We start from the raw sequence: 21,043 nt of genomic DNA on the forward strand, positions 1-21,043 counted from the left end.
CCAGCTCTTAGTTTGCCTGTAAAGTGCATGTAGCCAAAAAACTAAGTTCCTATTGATTAAAAGCACTACCTATGGCTGCAGCTTAAAACCGGTACATCAAGGCAAGCTGATGAGTATTTCAGATCCTGGGGACAGGGAGGAGAAGCGCACTAAGTCACACAACACCATGCTCTGCAAATACGACAGAGGCTGGAGTACACAGTAAAAGCCAGTATCTTTACTTTAGTGAATGCAGGATACAAATATTTTACAACAACCTCTAGCATTTTTCTTAACCATTTGATAAAAAGTTCACTAGAATATTTATTGTATATTGAAGAAAAAACAACACATTCAGGGAAAAAATTGAGATTAACTTATTTTTTTCTTAAAAGATTCGTCTCAAGGATGGCAACAAAGTCCAGCTTGTGCCGCCAAACGGCTTATCATCATTAAACCGTGAACAGCTTCTTTGTGAACTGTTGACTACAAACATTTACCAAATACATAAATCTCTTTTAAAAAAGCCATTTTAAATATAGCAAAGCAGTGTTCTCTTGCACAGCAAAGTGAAGAAAGTTTCTACTAAGATTTAAATGTTTACATTTGTTAAGTCTTTCTTTCACATTCTAATTTAACGTCTTTCCATGATCAATTAATTGTTAGGAGTTATTATGTTCCTTATTTACTATGTATTTCTTGTGCGCACAGTAATTCGCAAGTTTCTGATGCATTAGTGTCCTTTAAGTGAAAGGAAAGGCTAAAGCATTTTTATCTGACGAATCCCTGATTACATGTGAATTTTTAAATACTATAGTGAGAGCTCAAAGATGGAGAGGTGATTTGTCACAATAGAAGATAAAAATCTTAAATCATTCAGACTTGAATGGGTTCAAACTAGGATTGGATCCACTTGCAACGTCATTCAATATATTTACTTAATTAAAAAAAGTATTTTTCAACTGTTGAAATATCTGTGCTCTGTCTTTTTATAAAACTTTTTTTTTTTTTACAATTCCTAAAAAAGTATGTTCCAAAGTTCATTACTCGTTACTAAAAATCAGGATTCCCATTTACTTAATGGCATGAAATTCTCCCACTGACACAGGAGGTCTGTGAAAGACTTGTTCTGCCGAGTCTGTTGGAGGGGTTTGGGCAACACGTTAACAGTCCCAGGATCAGTTCTTCAGAACCATTTTGTTTGTTTAAATTCACTGGTGCAATTTCAATACAAACTCTAACCCTTATGTAGCTTTTTTCTTTAAGAAAACAGCAATAGTACTTACTGTTTAAAAACCTGCATAGAAATAAAGACTATTGAGATACAGTCAGCAAAGCCATCTTATAAGGCACACAAGAAAATAGACAGTAAATGTGAATGCAGAACTCCCACTCAGATGTACAGCAAAGTTCATAGATGTGCATAAATAATGAAAAAAAAAAATCACATAACTTTTCAAAGCATTAAAAGGTTCTCTGTAGTGGTAAGTGAATTCAGTCACTTTGGAAATTGAATTGCTGTTAGAAAAGGTCTCATTTTCCTGTCGGCTTCTGCAAACTGATAACGAACTGCAGCGAATGGAGAATGATTTCCACAGTTAAGTGGCTGAAACAAATTGAAACCTGTACGACTTCAGAGGTTACCATGACAACACGCGGCGGGTTTTAGAAGCTGTACGTCCTAACTTTGTTCTTCCATCACACATTAAAGCAAGCAGCCAAGATAGCTGTCCACACCGGATTTTCATTTCTCATACTTCTTTCTTACAGTATCAAGTGAGTGATTAAGAAAAAAAAAAGCCAGATTTTATTTTATAAATAACAGGGATTACTTTAAAGGGGTTTCAGGAATAACACAGCACTGTAGTTTTTCTCCCAGAACTACCCGCAGCAGTGAGATTCACTAATACCTACTCCCTGTGGTTCCCAGTACAAAACAACACGTGCACAGGGAGATGAGATGCACGGCACAGAACTGGAATCAGATTTCTACAAGGCGACAACGCTCCCTAACGCAAAACCACTCGCACCCAGGCAGGTCGCACAGCCTGCGACACCAGGCTCTTGGCTCCTGCGGCTGCTGCTCACACCCAGCCTTCACCACCGCTCGCCCACCGCCCTGCCCAGGGCCTAGAAGCCAAGGGCAGGCAGCACTGCCCTTTCCCTCCTCACCCTTCTCCTTACAGCACACCTAGGCTGTACAAACCCCTCGGTAACGCCACACGGTGAATCCAAGCCCAAACCAAACTTCTCCTCACCAGCTGTGACAACACCACAGGCCTCTGGATTCCTTGCTCTATTGGATGGAAGCAGCAAAGAGGAACAGCGCATTTAATTCTGAAAGCTGAGCTTTCATCCCAAACCACTTACCACTTAAAAAACCTTTTGTGCTCATCTGATATGTGTTATTTCCCTATCATAAGAAATTAGGTCAAGTTTTTTCCACTGTTTTTTTTTCCTCCTCAGAAGAGGCAGTTTTAAAATGATGCCTTAAAATGTGTTGTAACAGATTTTTTATATTTATGCAGGATGAACTTAACACCGGATTTTTTTTTTGCCACTTTGCTATTTATATACATATATATAAAATGTATAATGAAGCTTAACCATACAGCACAGAGATTACAATTTAACGGCACACATTCACCACCAGTGAGGGGGACAACCCCTTTATACACCCTCTGAAAAATCTGGATAATAATATTAATAATAATTAAAATCCAAAGAAAGTACAGTATATTTAACAAAATAGTAAATATTAAACAGTGAATACTCTACTTAATAAGGACCTCGCCTTTTTCAAGTTGGCGTCAATCCACAAAAATATACTTTTTAATCTGGTGAACGTACAATACATAGGTACTTACACCAAAGGTGATAATATATTTAAGATGCTATATACACAAAGAGTTTGGCTCAAATTTAAATTTACATATAAGTGTTCATGGCTTATTTTTCCCCCAAGGTTCCGCCTGCAAGTTTTTCCTTTTCATCTTTGAAAGCAAAAACTAGAAAGTCAAAATAAGATAAAACTATACTCTACAAAAAAGCTACAACATACAGCTTTGGCTTATATAAATAATTCATAGCAGAATGTGTTCAAAAGTACTGTATATAACTTTATATATAGTCTTCAATTCATTAGGGTATTGTTTTCTTTAATATAAAATATACATGAGCTAAAATCCGTTTCTATATTTTTCAAAGGTATGAACGTAAAAACAAATTTGTCAAACATATTCCAATTATAACTTAATATATTAATTTTATTTTGTTAATGTTCTATTTTCTAGGCTAATATTTTCTGAATATTTCATGCGAGTTCTCTATGTCTCTCTTTCACTCATTAAAAAAATCACTTCTTTGACCCAATACACTATTTTTTTGCACGTGCAAAACAGGGTTTTTGTTTTTTATGTTTTCTAGCATCAGCCCTTCTCCATGCACCCTCTGCAATAGAGACCCATGCCAGGTTGGGTAATATAAAGGTCATTTTATGTACAGTATTGCTTTCTTCTTCCTGCTTTTCTACTGCTCTGCTGCTACAAAGCATTATTTCTTAACTACAAGTAACCATACAGCTTTAATAAAACACACAGGGACATTACTACAGGCGAGCCCTCTTGGTTTCTGCAATCTAGTGTGGTAGGATTATAATACGGGTACAATGTTTCTTTGCAAAACAGGTTATATTATTAAAACAACAAGTCCAGGTAAGTGCCAGACTAGATCAATACCTATAGGATTGTTCTGTTACATTTTACCATGGGACATCTGCAGCTATACAAGAAGTTTGTAATAAGTGCCTGATGATTTTGTGTATGCTACACACACTAGCACATATATATGCATGTGAAGATATATATATGCATGTATGTATATACATATAAATATACTTATTTCATGTCCTTATTTATAAATTTAGATATGTCAGGACAGTTCATTTTGAGAACACAAAACTGAAGAGGCAACACTGCAAGTTTATGTCACCCATGTGTCCATCCTCATTCGTTTTACCGATGGACTCTCTCTATCTTCTGAATTTGGTGGCCTTCCCAGCACCACAGGTGAATGGAAATCGCTCCGTGGGTCTTCCCGGTCGCTGCCGTCGTAAGAGCTGCTGGAGCTGCTGAGACTGTCAACAGGAGAGCGACCCATTTCCTGACGCGACTGCTGCTGCTGCTGCTGCTGTTGCTGTTGTTGTTGTTGTGGCTGCTGCTGTTGCGGGAACCCAGAGGGAGTTACACGGTCCCGGGGAGGTGAAATTGGTTCAGATTTTATGTTGATGTTTTGGTTGGTATTAATGGATAAATTTGAACCCTGAGATAGCTGGCTGCCAGTACTGGGAAAAAGAAAACCAAAAGGAAGAAATAAGAAAACACAAGAAAGGAAAAGAAAGTGACAATTCATGCGTCTGTGGGATGGCATTGTCTTGTGGTTCAACACCCGCAAAATGAGCACGTAAATAAACGCAGCTTACTGAGGGGAAGAAACAAAGTTGAAAGAAAGCATCAGTTAAAGGTCTGAAGTGCACTTATAGAAGCTAAAAAACAAATATCTCATGTTTCCAAACATTCAGGCTAACTGCGTAGGTGACTCTCCTGCAAAAAGATGGGCCTGGAGGGGCCCAGCTTGTCAGCTTCAGTACTGAACTGACAGAAAGGATAAATAACAGAAATCATCATTGCTCCTGCAGCCAATGGGCAAACTTGAAAGGCAACAAACACATCAGCAGCAGAAACAAAGTGGTCTCGTGCCAAGTATTTCCCAGCGCAGAGAAATCAGCTTGAAAGCAGAAGTGCCCAGCGGGATGCCGTACCGTAACCTCATCGCGTTTACTTACACAAGAGAGCTGAGGGTTGCTGGACCGAGGTGGTGCTGCTGCCAGGCAGATACCTGCCCTAGGGACAGCATTCCTGGGGAGTTAAATCCCTGCAAGGCAGACAGGTCTGCACTAGTCAAGGAGTAATCTAAGAGGGAAAAACAAAGAAACAAGAAAGTAATTAACAAGTTTATTTATAATATACTTACATATATAAACACACACGCATAAATATGTGAGTGCATAGGATACACTCATACACGAACATAAAGGCTTTCTACCCAAAACAACAAGGCAAGTGACCCAAAGGCATTCGCAGGTGAAAACTCTGATACCCAGAGAGAGTCCTCCTAACTTCATGTGGATCTCAAAAGGACATGCTTCTAAACTCACGGCTGCAGCTTTCATACGCGCGCACACACACACAATATAGACACATCTTAAGAGTACAACAAGTATTTGCATTTCTGAAGATTTTTTTAAAATGAAACAAAAAGGGGAGAACCAAGTCACGAGAAAGGAATGGTGTTTCTTGCACTGAACTCACCAAGAAAATCCTGGCTGCGGTTCAGTTCTAGATAAAACGTGCTCCAGATGGGAGGCAGCAGTTGCTCAGACAAGGCGCGCATACCTTCTGGCTGCCTCATCTGTTGCGGAGCAGTTCATCGCCCTACAGCCCATACCCAAAGCAAGGGGCGAAGCAGCGCGTGCTGCTGTTGGCCTGGCTGCCAGGCACAGCAGGGCTGTGGACGGCAGGGGCAGCACGACCGGAGGCACTGCAACCGGGAGCCTGAACGACCCCTTCCATGTCATTTGTGCAGCTCTACTGTAAAGCACCACATGCTCCCTCTTCCCACAATAGACTGGTTATTTTATGTCTGATTAAATTGTCATCTCTGTATCAAATAAACAAAAGAAACCTCTATTTTGAAGGCATAATATCATTATTTAGAAATACAATTTAAACGGGTAATAGAAAAGCAACATGCTCCTAATCACCAGTGAATGACTGGATGTTGGTTTTGGCTATGCTGTAATGCTTAGACAGTTCTCACTTTTTGTTCACACATGGGAAGTTATTTTCATTTTATCATTATCACCCCTTGCTTTTCTTTCAGGTTTTAAAACACTTCTCTGCTTTTAATTATCTTGTAACATAGCTTCCTTAAAATAATTTCTGGTCTCTAGAGAAAGAGACAAAATGCCAGCAGCCAAACTTTACATTGCCCGCTGATTAACCAAAAATTCCACTTAAGTAGGGTTGTTCATTGTTTAAAAATGTATGTCCTTGCATTGTCCTAAAACGCCCAAACCATTACGATTTCTCTCTCTTGAACAGCTTCCCCATTCCCATCCATCAACTTGTTTTCTGTGGACAGTTCCTAGGTTTCCCTTTCAATGCCCCGTAAGGGAAGGGAAGCCCCGTGCCAGGAGGCGCACTGCACTTTTCAGAGATGCACACACATCGCTGCAGGAGTCTTTGTGAAGACCTTGGGACTCCCAGCTGCACCCCAGCAGGTAAAGCTATGTAAGCTGCCCTTTGGTTCCTTCTTGGACAAGCTCAAAATTATTTCTGCACAAAATCAGACCTGGCCTTTTACAAGGCAAAAAAAAAAAAAAGTCTGCCTTCCAATCACAAGGACATCCACTCAACCTCCGGAGCTGCCAGACCTGTGCCAGTCTGCAACTGTAGGCAACGTGAGCACTTGAGATGGATGTGCTGTTCTGTGCCAAAGCCGTTTCTGTAAGAGCAAACTTGAAGAAAATGTTTGCAGGAATTTTGTTTCCATCTATTGTTTCTTCATAATTATAGCTTTAGTGGTAATGGACAATTAGGTTCTGATGCTTCAGAGCGTGTCTGATGACAAGGGCTAGAGGAGACTCTTTTCCAAAGGTTACATGTGCCGCTACAAAATTATCTGCATTCTAATTTCTGTCAATAATCACACATCTGCCAGCAGTAAAAACAGGAGAGCAAATTCTATACAAGTGCCTTGGTGCAAGATGGACAAGTGACGACAGAGTGCCTTCTGCGCGATGGAAACCTTTACTGCTGGGACCCAAACAGTCAGACACCTTTGAAGTCTGTCTGCAAAGTGACTGACCAAACACAGGAGTACAATTCAGATGATGGCTGGATATGCTCTGCTGAAGTGTAAGTTGCTATTGAGCTGATGATCTCTGTGTATTTTGGCTACTGAAGAAAAAGTCTAGCCTGTGTCAGAACAAGGACTGCAGCCTCTTGTGGCCCTTCTTTCAGCAATCTGCAGAAACAGTATTCCTCTGGCAAAACAAGTGATATAGAATAGTATCTCCGTACAAAACTGATACCAAACACTGTAATTAACGATTTAAGAGTTGAGTCTATCCTTTCCAGCCCTGGAAAAAAAATTCAATCTAGGGGAAAAAAAAAAAAAACAACCACTGTTTATGTATTTAAATTTTATCTTTGCCCTTAGAAGTGCAGAAGCGCAGTTGCTACAGAAGCGGTGACCACCCTGATGCCCAGATTACAATTTGGTTTCGAAGTCAGATTTCTATTTGCAAGGCTCCTGAAAGGCTCAGTCCAACAGAAACATCACTGAAGTGTCTGAAAAACGCCAAAGGCTAAAAGCTTCACAAAACGCAGCATTATCAAAAGGAAATGGACTGTTTTTTAAAATCATACCCTAGTGATAACAGCCGGTTTCAATAGCCCTTGCTGCTTCCAGAGCCTCAGACTACAGCCCCTCTCATCCCAAGAGCCTGTTTCAGCCACCAGCTCACAGGTTACTGCAGATGAGGGACGCACACAGCACCGTTTCCCAGACAGTGCCATACTGCACGAGAGAATGATGGCAATTGTTAGGTGCCCAGCAAAACAGTGCGGGTCCTCTGAACAGGGACCAGAGCTACTTGTCTATTTTGAACAGTAATTAAAGGCAATATATGAACGCTCTTGGTAGCAAGAATCAAAACAAAATCTGTGTGTCCAGCAAATTCATGGAGTTTATAATTTGGAATAAGTCACTACGCACAATTCTCCACTCATTATGCTGTTACTGCAACCCATCTTCTTCTTCGTTCAGTTCTGCGGACTTGAACCCCCCTCAGGGCAGCAATTATTTGCATTCATGTTTAACAATTTAGTTGGGTGCTACCGCAGCATAAATATTTACTATTGCTGAGGAGTAAACAGTCCCTCTCCAGCTGCAAACCTCATGCACGCCAGTAAGTGCTCGGGGCAGTGCCCCTGAGGCCAAAGCAATGCAGAAAGTGCAATAATGTCTGCTCGTGAGCGCATTAATACCGTTGCAGAGAGAGGGGAAAAAGGACCAAAAGAGATTTGAGCTGCTTAGCTGGCAGATGGCTACAAGTATAAACTAAAAAAACACAGTGGAGACTTTTAAAGCTAAAAAAGTGGACAGAATGTATAAGATCCAACGTTTTTGCTGGGAAAATGATTATGAAGGGATGGCTACTCGATCTATTCCATCTTTTAAAATTACAGACTCTTGATGGCGTCCTTCCTTGCAGAAAACAAACAAAATTGTGAAAGCTCTGTTTAACTCAAGTTCTAGCTATTTTCTACAAACATTCAATAAAGTTTTTTGGATTTGTCTTGGCCTTTGCACAAGGTTATTCTTCGTTTCCTACTGTGCCCTCTTGGGCTTTATATCCCACCACATCCTTAAAAAAAAAAAGATCTGAAGTACCAACCCACAAGAACATGTGACAGCTCATGAAACAACTTCACACGTGCCCTCTCAAAAACGATATTGCTGCATTTAAAAAAAATGCTTAATCTTAATTTTAAAACACTTCATACACTGCCTCTCCTGGTTTTTAGTTTCACAAAGCTGAGCTTTGAAGACTGCTTCAAGTCTCTGCCCACGAAGAGTGCTCACACAGTTAATGCCAGAAGTCTCCTTTCAGAATTTTTGTTGCATAAGACTATGTCATCAACAAAACACATTTTACACACTTACTTGCAGAGTATTTACCACGACTGGACTTTAACTCTACTTGGGGTATATAACATAAAGTAAATAGCAAAATTAATAGTTTTGGGAGGAACAACAGGACTACATGGTGGTCAGGAATAAGATTAAACCAAATATCCAAAGTTCAGAGATGACAGACACGCAGGGATTTTCAGAGAAAAGCCAAGTGAAATTTACATTTCAATGTCTTAATTAGACTTCACTTAAAAAGAACAGTGAACTGGGCACTTATTTCCTTTGTTTTCCTTCTCGCTTTTAACCAACAGCTATTTTAACTCAGAAAAATTTATTGATAATTATCTGCAATATAATTTCTCTGCAAGTGCATTTGGAAGTTAAACATCACAGACCCGCATCAGGTCTGCATCACAGACCAGCAGTAATCAACCGTACACCACCAAGGGTATAGGCGTATTTCCTTTCCAAGGAAACGATTACAAAAAATGTCTTTACCTGTTGCATGCAGGGTCTGTAACAAATACAGAACCTTAAGATCCAAGTCAAAGTTAACACCATTGGTATGGAGGCACCATATCCCCAACTGCTTTTGAAATGGACAAACCAATTACCACTCATATTATCAAATTCTTTGCTTCACACTTTGGATAAAATTAGTTTTAAGGTCCTCTGGATCCTTAAGAGACTCCCAGTGGTGAAATGCTGACAATACCCTCCAGCAACTCCCCACCTCACTTTAGATAAAATTACTGAAGAGGAAGAGGCCCGGGTTGGGTTTTCTACAGCTGGGCTTTTTGTAAACTGAAAGTCCCCACAGAATCTGATTCCCTTGTGCCGCTGGAATTCAGCGGAGCAGAATGCAAGGGACAGTATGCTCTGAAGTATCAGCTACCACTTCAACGTGAGGCATTTCAGTTCAGATGGATAGCTTGAATACTACTGCTATAAAGCAATGCATTTCATTGTGTCTCTTCCCGCGTTCAGCTGGGTGCAACCTTACTGAAAGCTTCTTCCGACTGTAAGTTTCAACATTTACACATTTTACATGCTGAAAGCTCTTTTTTTTTTTTTTTTGAATAAAAGCCTTCATTTGAACTGAAGAGGAAAATCAAGTGAAATGTCACAGAAATGCAAATTTTCTGGGCTTATGAATCACGAAAGCCTTGTACACATCTGACAAATCAAGTCACTTAGTAAAAACAATGCTTACCAGTGTTGTAGGCAGTAGGCATGGCCGAATACACCAGTCCCTGCGGAGGCAAGCTTGGAGTTGTCACAGACACCACAGGGGTAGCAAGAGGCTGTGTAGACTGAGAACTACTTATCCTTTGGGTATTCTATAAATGATTAAAAATAACATGTCTTGTGAGATATCAGTTAGAACAATGGAAAACTATGTGCTAATATAAAAATAGCATTTGATTACAATGTGTTTCTTTGCTTTCTATTTTAGTAAAGAACACGTACTTTTTATCAGGATAAATTTTCTAAACAAACCAAAACATTTCAAGACTCAACCAAAAATTATCTTGGCTAACAGAAATTAAAAATTAAGACTCAGTGGTCCCCCTTCTGTGCATGCAAATTTCATCAGTGTTAATTTGAGTTGTAGGACATAAATAAATGCAATTTCTTAGTGATATGCACAACAATTCTCAGAAGTTCTTAAGTGATTTAAAGAGTTTTAAGCCATATTTTTAAAGAGGATTGAATGCAGATGGCGAGGTGCAGTTCCATTTGAAAAGAGACTCCCACTTTCCAGTTGGTTATCAGATTTTCAAATTTTGGCTGCCAGCTTTGACACTGTGCTGACTACACCTGTCCTGAAAGGAGATCTTATACAGTTCTGTTGATAAGATCTCGGTGATAAAATAATCCTGCCGTTCCCATGGTTCCTGAGAAGCTGGTAAAGTACTTGTTATAAAGCAGATCCCTTTCAAAGCAAATGACATTTGACTTCACACTGAGCAACTATGCTTTTTGACAGGAAAAACAGCTGAACTACATTGTCTCAGATTATCTGTTCTAACTGTAGGCGTGAAGAGTCTGTCTTTGCCACATACTGCAATGAACATCTGTAGCAAACATATCACTCAAATTAAGCTCTTCAACTAAATTTGCTGTTTCGAAAACCTCACATTAAACATTGCGCTGAATACCACCAGACAGAAAAGCTGCTCTGTCACAGAACGTGCCGCTCTTCGTGGAGGCAACTTCAAGTGCAGCACTGCCACGCTTTGATTTTTAAACAAGAGATGCTTACCCTTACCTACAGAAGGCTTAGTGTCCCTTTCTCTACTCTCTGTATTTCTACATTCTCAAAGAAGCACTCTTGATTAAGGGAGCTAGATTTCAAATTGCTTAATATGCTTTTAAAGCAAGCCTCCCTGACAAAAAGTATTTGCTGTAAGCACAGCGTTTTTTCATCTCTTTGGTGGAATTTCATTTCCTAGCTTTAAAAGAATGAAGCTGCTAGGACTTGTTCTCATTTAGGACAGGCATATGAGCACTTCAGTATCTGCAGTACCTTTTTTTTTTTTCCTCTACTCTGATCTTGAGAGAGTGAGCAGCATTAAAACTCACAATTCTCTTTATAATAATGGGATGAGCAGGTACAGAAACATGGCTCTATTCAAATTTAAGCTAAAACTTACGAAGATGAATTGAGGGCTATCAATCCCCGGCTTTTATCCTTCCAGTTAAAAAAAAAAAAAAAAAACACACCACAGCTACCATATTAAAATGGTAGATTAAAGTGGAAGATTAAAATCTTCCACTGGCTACCACCTTCTGATGTGTTTTGTCTGGACGCTGGAGAAAGCCCACCTCTGGGCCCGGTAAGACTTCGGCATTTGTTCGGCAGATGTACCCACTCTGCTTCACAGGTCCCAGATTTCAAAGCCCAAAAGTCACAAAGAAAGTCCCACTGATCTTCTGTGCAATTTATCCTTCTAAATCACTTATGTACTTCTGAAAATCTCCACTAGCCCGAGTTGCTCTAGCAGAAAGGTATGTTATTAGAGCAGATTTCTGTCTGTCAGGAATTGACCTTTTTCCAAAGCTTTCTTGGATGGCAGCCTATAAAGTTGGGATTACAGTATAATGGAAAAGTTAGGAGTATACTGGGAAACAATCCAGACCAAAGGATTTCCCCTTGGGATTTTTATTTATTTATTTATTTTGAGTGGCTAATAAAGGTGGTTTATTTCTAAATAGAATTCCTGAACACTCAGTCAAGCAAGGACACCGAGAAGTACCTGCTATTTGTTGTACCTGGGAGTCAGCCAACTGAAGACTTGTGACAGCCTTCAGAATTTTTTTTTAAGCTGGTGCAAATAATAGCAGGAACAGGAAGAGCTGGATACCTTCGTTTCCTGCTACGCTACCGGTGCTATCTCTGGTTTTCGTCTTCTGTGCTCGGTTCCAACCGCACAGAACGAGCGCTCACAGCCACGATTTGGAACTGCTGTCTAGCGCTAAATTTAGCATCAGAAATGAGCATAATAAGCAAGATTACAGGTATACTTCGGATTGCTTTGCCATGTTTAAGAGCCTTTAAGGAAGGCATTACTGGCTTTCCTTTGTGTGCCTCTCCCCTAGCAGCGGAGCCCACCTGAGAGCCACTAGAGGGCCCACGCTGCATGCAGAACCCGCACCTCGGCCCCTCTCCACCACGTCTCGGCATTTCACAGGGCAGAGCACGGCAGCTTTAGCTGGTAGCAATGCCTTAATTCAACTGCTTTTGAATAATTCCAATTTCTGACATGTATGCAACGCTGCTTGATTAAGCGTTCCTATGTTGACCTAAAGCTCTATTTCTTGCCCTGGAAACCGGACGTTGCTCTATAGAAGCGAGGATGTGCATGACAGCTGTTTGGAACTGCTCAATTAGCAAGTCATTCCGATAAACCTTAAAGACTTCAATACTACATTTCAAAAATCATTTCTCCTTGCTTTCTTAAGTCTATTGCTCACGTTTAAGGTAAAAATCAACCAACAGCATGCATTTATTAAGAAGTGTATGCAAGTCACTACATTGTCCATGCTTTCATGCAATTAGAGCCTCATATTAGCAACAGGTCCATGTTCAAAACCGCATCAAGGTATATAATCTGCAGAATTCTTTGTCTATCTTTACAATTGCACTCTGTTGCAGCACCTTCTGCATGGTTCGTGCTACGGCAGCTAAACAATTTGCAAATTGCTCTAAAAATAAGTTATGAATTATTTCAGCCTTACGTTATTTTCCAGACAGAATGCCAAATGTTAAAACCTTTTGGAAAAAAAAAAAAAAAAAAAGAAAAACACTAATCCCAAGAGTTTCCTTTCAAAAACAGAATCTTTCCACTGGAAAAAAGGTAGAATAATTCATTTTGCAATTCTCTACTCCTTTCAGTAAACAGGGAACACCCCTGTGGTTTGATAATCTCACGCAGGATGAAATAATTCCGAACTCCAAAAAGGTGACCTCACCAGCAATGATGTAATCTCCATGAAAATAAGTAATACATGGCTTGTGTTACTATCTGAAGAACTTCATGAGTGAAGCCACTTTCTAAAAATATTTCAATAATTTAGGGAATAAGTGGTTATTTATTTTACAAACAACAATAATAAAGACCATTAAACATCCTATACACATGGACAGTTACTCTGTAAGGCTCTTTTCCAATGTTCCCTCCAAGAAAAACAGAAATTATTTCAGAAAAAAAGGAAGTTTACAAATAGAAAATGCTGGACTTTGGATGCGTATTCAACTTGAATTGGTCAGGTTTTGAGTTTGATCAAACAAACGTATTTCAGTCTGCTAGCAAGGGAACACTGGAATTCTTTAAAATATTCAATGAAACTACAGTTTAGAAGAACTGTAGTAAAAGAAGTTTTCAGCATCTTGCTCTCTCTCATCAAACAGGAGCCCAAACTCACCAACTCCAATTCATCCTCCTCCGACTGTACTCAGCAAACAAGAGGGATAACAGAGTTACTAAAAATAGCATTGCTTTCAAAAATGAAAGAGAAAGTCACGTTTGTGCGTCTGGATTTTTATTTAATTAATAATGTGAATTTGCCACCTGAATCTGTAAATAATACTACTACAAGTTACAATACGGTATGCAACTTAAGTCACTTAATAAAAGATGTATTGAAAAAACACTTTGACAAATCAGTGCAGAAAGAGCTTCATAAAAACAGGGACACAACCACACATGGACATCATACACAGATATGTAACACAGCAGTTTCTGACTGGACTGATGCAATGCATATTCAGCTAAGTAAAAAAATATTTTTCATATATAATCGTAATGCCATCCCAGCATCTCTACTCTGAAATCTCCTTCCCATTTCCCCAGAAAGACAAAAAATAAATTGAATTTTAAGTTGTTCTTGACAACAGTAAGTAGGTACTGTACACTACTTACACTAGAACTGCATTAACAAGATGCTCTTCTTGTATCTATTTCTAATTAATTTTAAAAAATATTCTCCACTTTAAAAAACAGCCAGTGTATTTCCTATGTTTTCTACACTTCAGCATTCCTGAAAAAATAAAATAAACCCTAAAGCTTGATGAATCATTACTCTGAGGATAATTGTAACTTTTGTTACTTGGATTCACGTCGTATTATTCATCATGAATGCCAGTAACAAATGTAAGCACTTGTGGTATCTTAAAAACAAACACAAATTATTCAGAGAGTACTCTTATTGTTTATATCCTGCTCCTCCTGGTTATGGTTCATTCCTCCATACACAGAAAACAGAGAATATGCACATAGATGTCTCAGATTTCTACGTGACAGGGAAAGAGTAAGGCCAAAGGATTTGGTCAACCAAATTAAAGGAAAAACAGAGCAACTCTTCCTGACAGACCTGTTCTGGCCTCAGTGCTGTGGTTGCCTCACGCCTGACACGAAACTTGTGTGCTATGCTAAACCGAGGCTGAACAAACATTATTACCAACATGCCAAACTGCATAGTAGCATTGAAAAGCACACAAATAGGCACTGAACGTGATCCTCATTACTCTTTTGTGTGCTCACTGAAGACAGGACACCCAACACAGGACACTATGCAACGCAAGTTGCATTCCAGCACGTCACACCACACAAGAGTTTCTCTCAGACCATCATTACCATTGAAGGTACACTTTACATCCCACAAACATCACCGCCCAGTAAAAAGAGGTGCAAGTGTGCTTAGGGGCACGTTAATAGCATTTACATTACCAATAAAAACAGCTACTCCTGCACAGAATAATGCATAATCCTTGTTAAAACCCACATCCTCCAAACCAGCAAAGTTCTCCGTTCCCAGTCAGTGAGACATCAAAATAAAATCCCAATCTATGTCTCTGGGTTTGCACTCTAACCGCTTTTAGGTCAGATTGCTATTTTTTGCTTTAAAAAAAGGCTTTTCTATTACTGTAACTCATGGCAAGCAGATGAGATAGTGTCTCCCTGTGCAGACCACTTTGTTTTTACCCTACCCTAAAGAAAGCCACCTACAGAACAAATGTTTTAACTTACCAATGGCGGCATCATACCCTTGCTGGAGGGTGGGATGACAACACGGAGGTCTGGTTTGCGATTGTTCATTCCAAGGTTACCTCCTCCAGGTGGAGGTGGAGACTTTGTAGGCATGACTTTCCCTAAGCCATTCCCACCGCCAGTAGTTCCGAGTAGGCTCGGCGAAGCTCGAGAATTCACAAACCCATTTCCTGAAAGAGGAAAAGAGAAAAAACAAATGTACCTCAGGATAAACGTGTCTCGAGAGAAGCTGCAATAGAAATTTTTGGTGCATGTACAAATTATGCACTATTTCTTTCGTTAAAATAATTATTAACTTCTCCAAGAGGAACAGTATAGAATAACCAGACAAAAACCACTTTCACCACAAGATCAATATATAAAGGCAGTATCACCTTAAGGGCACACTGTGGCAGCTTAAATGCTGAGAAAAGCATACTGACAAAACTTTTTCCAATAACATTTGTTGTTTTTTTGTTGTTGTTGTTTCTCCCTTTTAAGTTTCTCCAGGCTGAGCTTGCAGGAAAGCATGTGCTTTTGCACAACCCCACCTCATCCCTACCGCCACCCCACACAGAACACAAACATTATCATGTTGTGGCCTCTGAGAATAAAAAGCCAGCTCCTGAAGTCTCTGTTTCTAAAATGGATGCTTCGAATACCTTTAAGATCTGCAGGACTCCAGTATGTATTCAACAACAAAATTAATTTCAAGTCTCAAAAATATATACCGTCTGGTCATTATATTTAGCAACAGTAAGGAGAACAAATCCCTTCCCTTTGAATTCGTGCCAAGCCCTGGAAACAGATATACATGTCATTTATGTCCACTGATTTATTTTGCACAGGCCTTTGTCTCCCTTACTCCCAATACTCATTCCCAGGGAAAATTAGGCAAGCCCAATCCTACAAGTCCTGAGCACAGCACTGAAATCTCCAAAACCTGAATTTGCTCAAAAACACAGGCCTTAGCTTATGTTCAGATCAGAAGAAAGTAACGCAGTGCTAAAACAACTAAGCGCATAGCACGCCATTTCCTGAACTGAAAAAAGCACCCATCGTGTTACCTGGAATTCGTTTATCAGATTTTTCTTTAAGCCACATTCTGATGATTTTATCAGATTTATAGCAACAACTCCTTAAACGCTTGCAGCTTATTCAACTTCAAATGAAAAAAAGTCGTTAAGCAATGGGATATTCCAACAGGGAACACTATGCTTCACACTACAGAACTTGTGTGTGCATATACATAAATACAATTCATGATAAAATTATGGTTACACTAATATTCCAGTACTGAAAGTGGCCTTTAGTCACAATTCAGGGGAAATTCTGTTACACAAAGTTCACTGTGTGGGAAATTCTCTTCTAATAGCCTGTAGCGCCATACTGGCATGAATTTTGTATTATTATTCTAATTTGAATAGGCCCCTGTGCCCAATCCAATTTTATTACATTAAGTACATGTTAATCTAAAAGCAATTAAAATGAGAAAGTTGTCAGTGTCACATTCTACCTTCTTTGGTAAAATTTCTAATGCCTTTAAACGCTTAGCAGGAACGAAGAACATGCATCAGTAGGAGAGCACAACGCTCAAGGCAGGTGACTGGTATGGGTAAGATCCTAAGCTAAGGTATAGTGAGAACCTCGGTGTGAACTCTCCAGGAGGCTAATGAAGGAGTCTCTTCTATTAATTATCTTTGTTACACAGTGGGGGAACTGCCAAATGCAGTCCTCATCTGTTCCCTCCCCACTCTGAGTAGAATCCTATATATTATTTTATAAATTTAGTATGTGAAAAAGCAAAGGTTGATATAAGAATAACAAATCCCTCATGCTGATCTGGAGATGTTCTATGGAGTTTTATAAAGGTCTTTTGGAAACCAAGTCGTTGCTAAATATTTTGCAAGAAAAAACTGTACATGGATGGAGTGTACTGAAATTTACAACCACAGAATTCTTGTTCACATATGGATGAGCAGAAAATTCACAACTTTCCAGTTTGGATTTCGAATTACGGACCCGCTTGCTCTGTGAATTTGTTACTGTGCCAGAAGCCTGGCCACACATGAATGATCAGATATGTCCCTTGTTTTTCAAGGGAAACAGAGCAAGAACAAGTTCTTATAATTTAATATTTTCCTGAAGGACTTGCATGGGAGATATGGGAATCAGTATTCTGAGAATTCTACCATTTTACTCAGAAGTCAGGCAGGAAAGAAAGGATACAGTGACAGCAGAAAGAAAAAGCTTTTTGTGGCAGTGTTCTTCCTTAAAAACCACAGCAAAAACATCTTTCGTGGTTAAAGTGTCTACATTCTTCAACGAAAAACAGCAGAATTTATTGGGATGCTTTATGTTAGCGATAAAATTCAGCTAAAGTGGATGGAAAGCTTGCTTGGAGTGGAGAATACATAATGGAGCTAAATATACACTTCAGTGCTAGGAGAAAATTGGTAACTTTGTCATGGGTTAGAAGAGAGTTGCAGGAGCTCCAGGCAAAAAAAAAAAAAAGAAAAAAAAAAAGAACGAACCACACACACACAGAAACAATCTACACAGAACTGGTTTATTTCCAAATCACTACTGCAGGTGTCTGGGTTGATTTACGTGGCTAGGACAGAAAAATGAAGCAAAAGAGTGTGCAGAACAAGTATGGAGACAGGGCAATTATAACGGAGGGAGAGAGTGCACACACTCCAGGTCACACAGAAAAAACAACCGAAAAAGAAACCAAGTTCTGTGCTGTGCCTTAAGATTCCTGAAAGTGCGAGACAGCTTTGTTAGATAGGTGTGTATCCATACCCATCCGCTGTAAATGAACATACACATTAATTATGAAGAGCCTACACAGCATCACATTGCAAGGCAGATCTCACACAATGGACAGAGAAGAAGTGAATAAGGAAAAAGATGCAAAGGAGCAGAAATTATTTGAAACCAATATCTATACAAGTCTGACAAACTGTTACAGTGTCCACCATTTTATCAAAATTACAGTATATTTAAAGCCCTTACCGTAATAACAAAGGAAAGTTGGTGCTTTCAACTAATAATAAATAGCATTTTACTGCTCGCTAGGCTGTCAGGACTTTTACATGCCAATGCTGCAGTGTCTGCGTTGTATTTGAAACTTGAGAACAATAACACTTCTTAGAAACAATGGACTTCTGTATCACATTTTCGCCTCTCCTCTGATACCATTTCCTGTCCTCTGTTTTCAAGTATTTCGGTAGCTCATGTGTTAAATCTGGACAGTGTCTTTCTTCCACACCCAATACAGTCATTTCCTGCAACCCTTATTACAAGGCTCTGCCAATCCTTCAGAAACATTTCATGCTTTTATTGGTGCTGTCAAAAACAACAAACTCCTTGCCATTGCCTTCTCTGGGCAATACCATTCGGCAGCAGGGCAGAGTCAAGCATTTGTTCTGTCAAAAGCCAGAGCACTTTTTAAAAACAGAGTATGAGTGTTTAGAAAAAATATTTATTAAGAATGGGATAAAAAATGTCAAAAGTGTACAGTTGTAGGGGTATTGATCTAACAGAAGCATTTTGCTGGATGTTCTAAGTATCTTATTTTTAAGAACTGCTGAAGTATATATATCTATTATTTGAAGAACCAGATGCTGTGGCTGCAGTAAGACTGTAGAATATTAATATTTAATAGGAAATTTAAAGCATTTTCTCCTGTTAAAGATTACAAGTTAAGAGTGAAAGGATAACTAAAAGCATGGCATTTCTTCGAGTAAGGTCAGGAGCCAGAAAAAGATAATGATTACAGGATGATGCAATTGTTAGGCAGCTTGCCAAACTGAGGCTTTAATAACCCCATAAATTCTACTTACTATGCTGTATAATACAGAAACTGTATCCACCACACCTACCATACATCTTCCCCCAAATACAATTATTTTATGTTTTAAAAACATCACGAAACTGAAAAATGGAAACAGAATATTAAATCCTGTGCAAGTGTAAATTAAGACTACTGTTTTCACTTCCACCACAACAGTTTTATTTAACTCCGAGTTTTTTAAGCACAGCCACAAAAGCATTTTCAAAACACGTATTTGGAAAAATGAAACCAAGGCAAAGATGATAAACTAAATTATATGAATCATTTTAAACAAAGATTAAAATAACTCAAGTAGATTTTTATGATAATAAGCATTGCCAATGGACATCAGCCCCCTTCTTGCTTAGTCAGTGTCTAATTTTGAAATAATTTTCTGAAGCTTAATTTTAAAACCCAGCTATTTCAACAACTGTATACCCTGCCTTCAGAAACGTAACACAGCTTAATCTCATTTATTGTCCTACAGTCCAAGATGCAGCTTTCAATTACATGAGCCAGACTCATATTTCACTGTATAAATCGCATCAGCTGAAACAATGAACACACGTGGCTGGAAAGTACTGCATGTTCTTATTACTACTCAAGGAATAAATTATAGTCATTGATGCCATTAATCTTTTTTTTTTTGTCATTCACCTTTGGAAAAACTAAATGGTTGCACACAGTTCTGAAAAATAATCATGGGCAAGGAGCTAAGCGATATAAGGCTAAGCAAAAATGAAAACGGTAGCAAATAAATATTTATGCAAATGACATCATGTAATCTGACAAAAGGCACACGATTAGGAGCAAACTGAAAACAGTTTGCAATAAGCCAAATCACAATGCATATAGAAGACCAGATAAAATCTATTTAAGAAAAATGTTTACATGTAGGACCTTGGAGGGGAGGTAGTTAGGGCTAGTTAGGAGGAGTTTTGAAACTAAATATAACAGTAGCATTTCTATGCGCATTATGCTCCATTTAATTGCATTTCTGAGTATGATACCTTTAAGGGGAAAAACCAACCTACAGTTGCAGTTCATACGATTTGCAGCTTTGCATAGAAATCACTGCCAGTTGTACAATAATTTCAAAAAGCCTAGTTCTCTGCTACCTTTGGAAAAACTTTATTGTAACACCTCAAGGAAGGTAGAATAAATGTATTTGCACAGATCTTTAAAGAATAATACTTCAGATAACACCAGTTACAAGTAAAGTATACCTTCAACAGCAGCATAAGATTTTAAAACATCTAATATATAAGATTTATACTTCTAAAGGCAGTATTTTAGATAATAAAATACAGCAAAAAAACAACACATGGAAATGTCACAAAACTGAAAAAAAGTTTTAGAAGACTCGTTTTCAAGGTTCCTGGAATTTTTTTTCCTTACGTTACATGGAAGGATAAGAGAATTTTCAGCAATACTGACATTTAGATCAGCCTTCTTCAAGATGAGGGTTATTATTCAGAATGCAGTAGCAAAATTAAAACAAAAGCAGAATGCTTTTGCATCTAAATATTATGGAGAACAGAAGTGATATGTTCAGAAGATGTGTGATGTGGTATCCTGGGCAAGCTGACATTATACAAGTAGCTGATTCTAACCAGATCCCATGTACCTCTTCGTAAATCAGAAACTATGACAAGGCAATGTGAAATTTTAACAAAAAAATCTAGATGTGGTTCAGAGGCTGAAGTGATCACATGCTGATGTGTTGTTTCCAAGAATATTTTGCTACAATTAGAAAAACTCAAATGCTTTCCTCTACCAGCTTATTTTCCATGTCAATATTAGCCCATCATTTCTCATGAGCACATCTAATCAGAGGACGATGGACGGATCAAATTTTTTTTTTTTTTTTTTTTTAAATGTGCTGACAACTGGGTCTGCATCTAGCAAAGGAGAAGGGTTCAGCGAACCAGCT

General features: G+C 38.8%; 1 protein-coding gene across 11 annotated transcripts in view; it reads right to left on the reverse strand.

Annotated features, from left to right (window-relative positions):
- Positions 1 to 195: 195 nt before the first annotated feature.
- The window catches only part of MEF2A (myocyte enhancer factor 2A), an 88,017-nt gene continuing 67,169 nt past the window's right edge, over positions 196 to 21,043 (reverse strand). For 7 of the 11 annotated variants that reach the window (XM_083850405.1, XM_083850407.1, XM_083850404.1 and 4 more), the window contains 5 exons: positions 15,273 to 15,463; positions 13,669 to 13,692; positions 9,953 to 10,079; positions 4,823 to 4,949; positions 196 to 4,321 (listed from right to left, as the gene is read on the reverse strand). In XM_083850405.1, coding sequence (XP_083706531.1) covers positions 3,961 to 4,321; positions 4,823 to 4,949; positions 9,953 to 10,079; positions 13,669 to 13,692; positions 15,273 to 15,463 — 830 coding nt within the window. In that variant the 3' untranslated portion in view covers positions 196 to 3,960. The remainder of the gene's footprint in view (positions 4,322 to 4,822; positions 4,950 to 9,952; positions 10,080 to 13,668; positions 13,693 to 15,272; positions 15,464 to 21,043) is intronic. The other 4 variants (XM_083850409.1, XM_083850401.1, XM_083850408.1 and 1 more) reach the window with 1 other exon arrangement.

This window comes from Anser anser (assembly GCF_964211835.1).
Source record: "Anser anser genome assembly, chromosome: 10".
Taxonomy (NCBI): domain Eukaryota; kingdom Metazoa; phylum Chordata; class Aves; order Anseriformes; family Anatidae; genus Anser; species Anser anser.